At 44.4% G+C, this 3742-nt stretch overlaps 2 protein-coding genes across 2 annotated transcripts in view; one reads left to right on the top strand and one right to left on the bottom strand.

Moving 5' to 3' along the window:
• Positions 1-619: 619 nt before the first annotated feature.
• Positions 620-3098, bottom strand: LOC144509468 (ferritin, heavy subunit-like). Its single transcript, XM_078238379.1, has 4 exons — positions 2997-3098; positions 1620-1766; positions 1219-1344; positions 620-775 (listed from the first exon to the last, which is right to left on the bottom strand). Exons 1-4 carry the CDS (start codon positions 3096-3098, stop codon positions 620-622), a joined length of 531 nt encoding a protein of 176 aa, XP_078094505.1.
• A 548-nt stretch (positions 3099-3646) lies between these two features.
• The window catches only part of LOC144509467 (uncharacterized), a 4547-nt gene continuing 4451 nt past the window's right edge, over positions 3647-3742 (top strand). The window contains exon 1 of the mRNA XM_078238378.1: positions 3647-3684. Within this exon, the coding sequence (XP_078094504.1) occupies positions 3647-3684 (38 nt within the window). The remainder of the gene's footprint in view (positions 3685-3742) is intronic.

The following is a 3742-nucleotide window of genomic DNA, read 5'->3' as shown; positions in this document are numbered from 1 at the left end:
TGAACCCAGTATCCCAGTTGAGGTTGAAATTTCACCCTGCACAGCCTCTTGATGGGATGATGAGTTTATGGATCCAAGGGTGTGGGAGTCTAGTGGGAGATTCAATCTAATTATCAGCAAGGGGCACTGACAAGATGGATGTTTCCTTTCAGGGGGTCAAGTACCAAGGGTCACAGTTTATAAAATAAAGGGAACAGATGAGGAGAATTCTTTTCCTCATGTGGAACCAGAGTCCTGGAATATTCAAGGGTGAGCTAGATGGATTAACATGTGGTGGGAAAATGAAAGGTTATCAGGGATAGAAAGGAATGTTGGACTCAGGTCACACTCTGAACAACTATGGTCCTATTGAATGACAGAGCAGGCGTGAGGGTCCTACTTACAATTCATATGTAATTTGATAAATCAGTTCGTTCTCATTGCATAACTAAGCTATCAAATGAAAAGGTGCAGAATAAAGGATAACAGACAGGATCAGTGAAAGATTTTTTATTTCTTTTAACTGAAAATTCAATTCTTTACAACAAGTTCTTTCTTCCTGGAGAAAGCCAAGTGGTCCAGGTGGAATTGGAAACATCTCAGCAGCAAAGCCATCTCCAATCCAATACTAGATGTCACATCAAGTGCTCTCCTCCAGTGAGAGCTTGTCAAGCAGGTACTCCCCCATCCCATTCTCAGGGGCTCCCAGACGCTTCAAGTTGGCGATGTGGTCGCCAAGTTGCTTGATGGTCTTGATCTGCTCATCCAGACAGTGAGTCTCCAGGAAGTCACACAGCTGGAAGAGGAAGATAGTAAAAAATGAGACGAGATCAGTTCCTCTTCACACTCCTGCTTTGTGTAGGGGGAATTGAAAAGGAGTTGGCCTCATGCCCCACAGTCAAGCATCTCTCACTGAATCTTCAATAGGAAATCAGCTTGGGATATTCCACAGGTCAGGGAAGGTGCTCAAGACAAACATTTGCCGAATTGCCCCAAGCACCTGACAACCAATCAAGTACTTGTGAAGGATAGTCATTGTGATGTAGGAAATGGAGCAGGTGTGCACAGCAAGATCCCACTCCCACAGACAACAATGTGATAAGACTGCCCACACTAGGATGTGGGGATTGAGGACAATGCGGTGTTGGGTCTAACTGGTCACATTGGGAGATCAGCTCAAAGACAATCCAACAATACAAAGTCTACCAGAGATCAGAGTTACGATGAGGTGAAGCTTACATGAGGGTCAGTCTGGGTGGTGGCGAGTTGGTGTAGATCCAGGAGACTCTGGTTCACATTCTTCTCCAGATCCAGGGCAACTTGCATTGCCTGTAGACTGTTGCCCCACTCATCCCTCTCTGGCTTCTACAATGGAGAAAGACAGGCCAGTTATTTCAGGGAGCTTTCAGCTTGTCCATTTGGACAGAGAGAAGGAAGGAGTACAATTGTGCAGGGCTACAGGACTAGTGTACAAGGAGTTTAGCTCAGCCCCCACAGAAAAATTGGGACATCATTCAGTTTTGTCTCAACTGAGTCAGTAGAGAGAGATCAAGTCACCAGAAGCTAAACAAACTATTCTCTCTGGCAATGTAACAAGTTGAAGCCACATCATTAAAGCAGCCATTTTCCCCAATTCCCACCTTCTCATCCTGGAGGAGGATGCAGCCTCCACGTTTATTCTGGAATTTAATCAGCTTCTCCACGTGTCCCTGCTTCTCCTGGGACTGATGTTTGAAGAAGTGGGAGAAATTGTCGAGGGCGACATCATCCCGGTCAAAGAAAGACGTCTGAAAGAGAACAATCCCAATTCCATTAAACACAACACGGAGGCCCATTCTCATCCTCAAGTCATCTCCCAGGTGTCTAATCAAACCAAGTCAACATGAAGTCATTTTAAGGTGATCCTTGCTACCTCAGGGATATGGAATGGTCTGTAACCCAGTGTGCATCACTAATTGGTAGAATCTGGAACATCCTCAAATGTTCTGCTGGTGTTGAAGTGAAGTTTCAATGAAACTAAAAATCAGATTGTGCGCAAGAAGAATGCAAACATTGGTTTGGCATCTGCTCTCAAAGGGACTCAGTTTAATTAATATTCAATGTGAAGTGGGGATTAAAAAGTCACTTATGTAATAGTCCCAATTCTTGATTATAGAGTGGTTAGGAATTTAGTGAGGATTAAATTGCTACCATTCCATTACAGAGCATCTTCAGTGATAATAAAACATTATGATGTACTAATGAAGTTAGAGGGATGGCACAGTGGTTAGTACTGCTGCCTCAGTGCCAGGGACTCGGGTTCAATTCTGGCCTCGGGTCACTGTCTGTGCAGAGTTTGCACATTCTCCCCCCCGTGTCTGCGTGGGTTTCCCTCCAGGTGCTCCAGTTTCCTCCACACTCTCGAGATGTGCTGGTTAGGCCATGCCAAATTTCCCCTTAGTGTCAGGAGGACTAGGGGAGTAAATGTGGGGTTACAGGGGTAGGATTGGGTGGAATTGTCAGTGCAGGCTCAACAGGCCAAAAGGCCTCCTTCTGCACTGTAGGGATTCTATAAGTTACAGGTCCAAAGAACACATGTTCAAGATCTCAGGTAATCTGAAAACATCTGCAAGCAAGTAAAACTGGGATTGGAGTGGAATGACCACAAAGCTGAACATACTCATTAATAAAAGCTGTCACCTTTACCCAGTCTGGCCAAATGTGTGACTCCATTCCCTGACCAACCTCTTCTGGAATAATGAAGCATTCCATTCAGTTGTGGCAGTTAATGGGATGGATAATAAATGCCAGTAACATTGAGATTAAATATTCAAAGATTAAGAACACTTTCGCTCTGTGTATAATCACTCATTGAGCAGCCAATTAGCAGACCAGGTGCAGTCATATGACTACCAATACCTAGGCTGTACTGACAGGAAGGACAGCAAATAAAACAGACAACAAGTCAAGTCAGGGAAAGAATTTACTTCATCAGAAGAGATTTTTATCTCAGGTACAACCAGAGAGACAAGACTCACCAAAGAAAGATAGAGATAGGAGGCAGTGAGCTCCAGGTTAATCTGCTTGTTAACACCACCTTCACAATCCTGGTGATAGTTTTGGGAAATCTGGGAGTCCATTTTGTGACTGTGAGCTTCTGCTCCCAAATTGAAGACAAACACCAACAAAATCTAAACACTCCCAGCCAATGAACTTGGATTTATACCCCAGGACGACAAAATAATTGAATCAAACAGGAAATGACATCACCAATGATGGCCAAACACTCTTGCTAACCAATCAAGTAGCTGCCTTGTCCAATTGGATTCCAATTAGCACAGGAAGGGGATTGGGGACCCAATCAGAACATTGACATTGAAGCCTCCTTGATTGACAACTCAATCATGATTATCATTGACTCCCTGCAGTTCAGAAGGAGGCCATTCGGCCCATTGAATCTACACTAACTCTCTGTCAGAGCACCCCACCAAGCCCCTAACCCTGTAATGCCATGCATTTACCCCATTATTGCCCCTAACCTACACATCTTAAGATGCAAAGGGGCAATTTTGCATAGCCAATTCACTTAACCTACACATCTTTGGACTGTGGGAGGAAACCAGAGCTCCCGGAGGAAACCCCACGCAGACACAAGAGTACATGGTGGAGGAATCCAGAATTGGGGATCATGGCTTTAAAATATGGTGTAAAACTTTTAGGACTGAGGTGAGGAGAAATTTCTTCACCCAGAGAGCGGTGAATGTGTGGAATTCACTCCCACAGA

This window comes from Mustelus asterias, chromosome 21, assembly GCF_964213995.1.
Source record: "Mustelus asterias chromosome 21, sMusAst1.hap1.1, whole genome shotgun sequence".
In the NCBI taxonomy this organism is placed as follows: Eukaryota; Metazoa; Chordata; class Chondrichthyes; order Carcharhiniformes; family Triakidae; genus Mustelus; species Mustelus asterias.
This window is presented reverse-complemented; position numbering and strand designations above follow the sequence as displayed.

What these genes read in the sequence shown, in the direction of transcription:
- LOC144509468 (XM_078238379.1), bottom strand. Translation starts at nt 3,098, where the DNA reads ATGGACTCCCAGATTTCCCAAAACTATCACCAGGATTGTGAAGGTGGT. An exon ending in TCCTCCTCCAGGATGAGAAG is followed by an intron (nt 1,345 to 1,619) that starts GTGGGAATTGGG and finishes TCTCCATTGTAG; the next exon opens with AAGCCAGAGAGGGATGAGTG. An exon ending in CCACCCAGACTGACCCTCAT is followed by an intron (nt 776 to 1,218) that starts GTAAGCTTCACC and finishes TTCCTCTTCCAG; the next exon opens with CTGTGTGACTTCCTGGAGAC.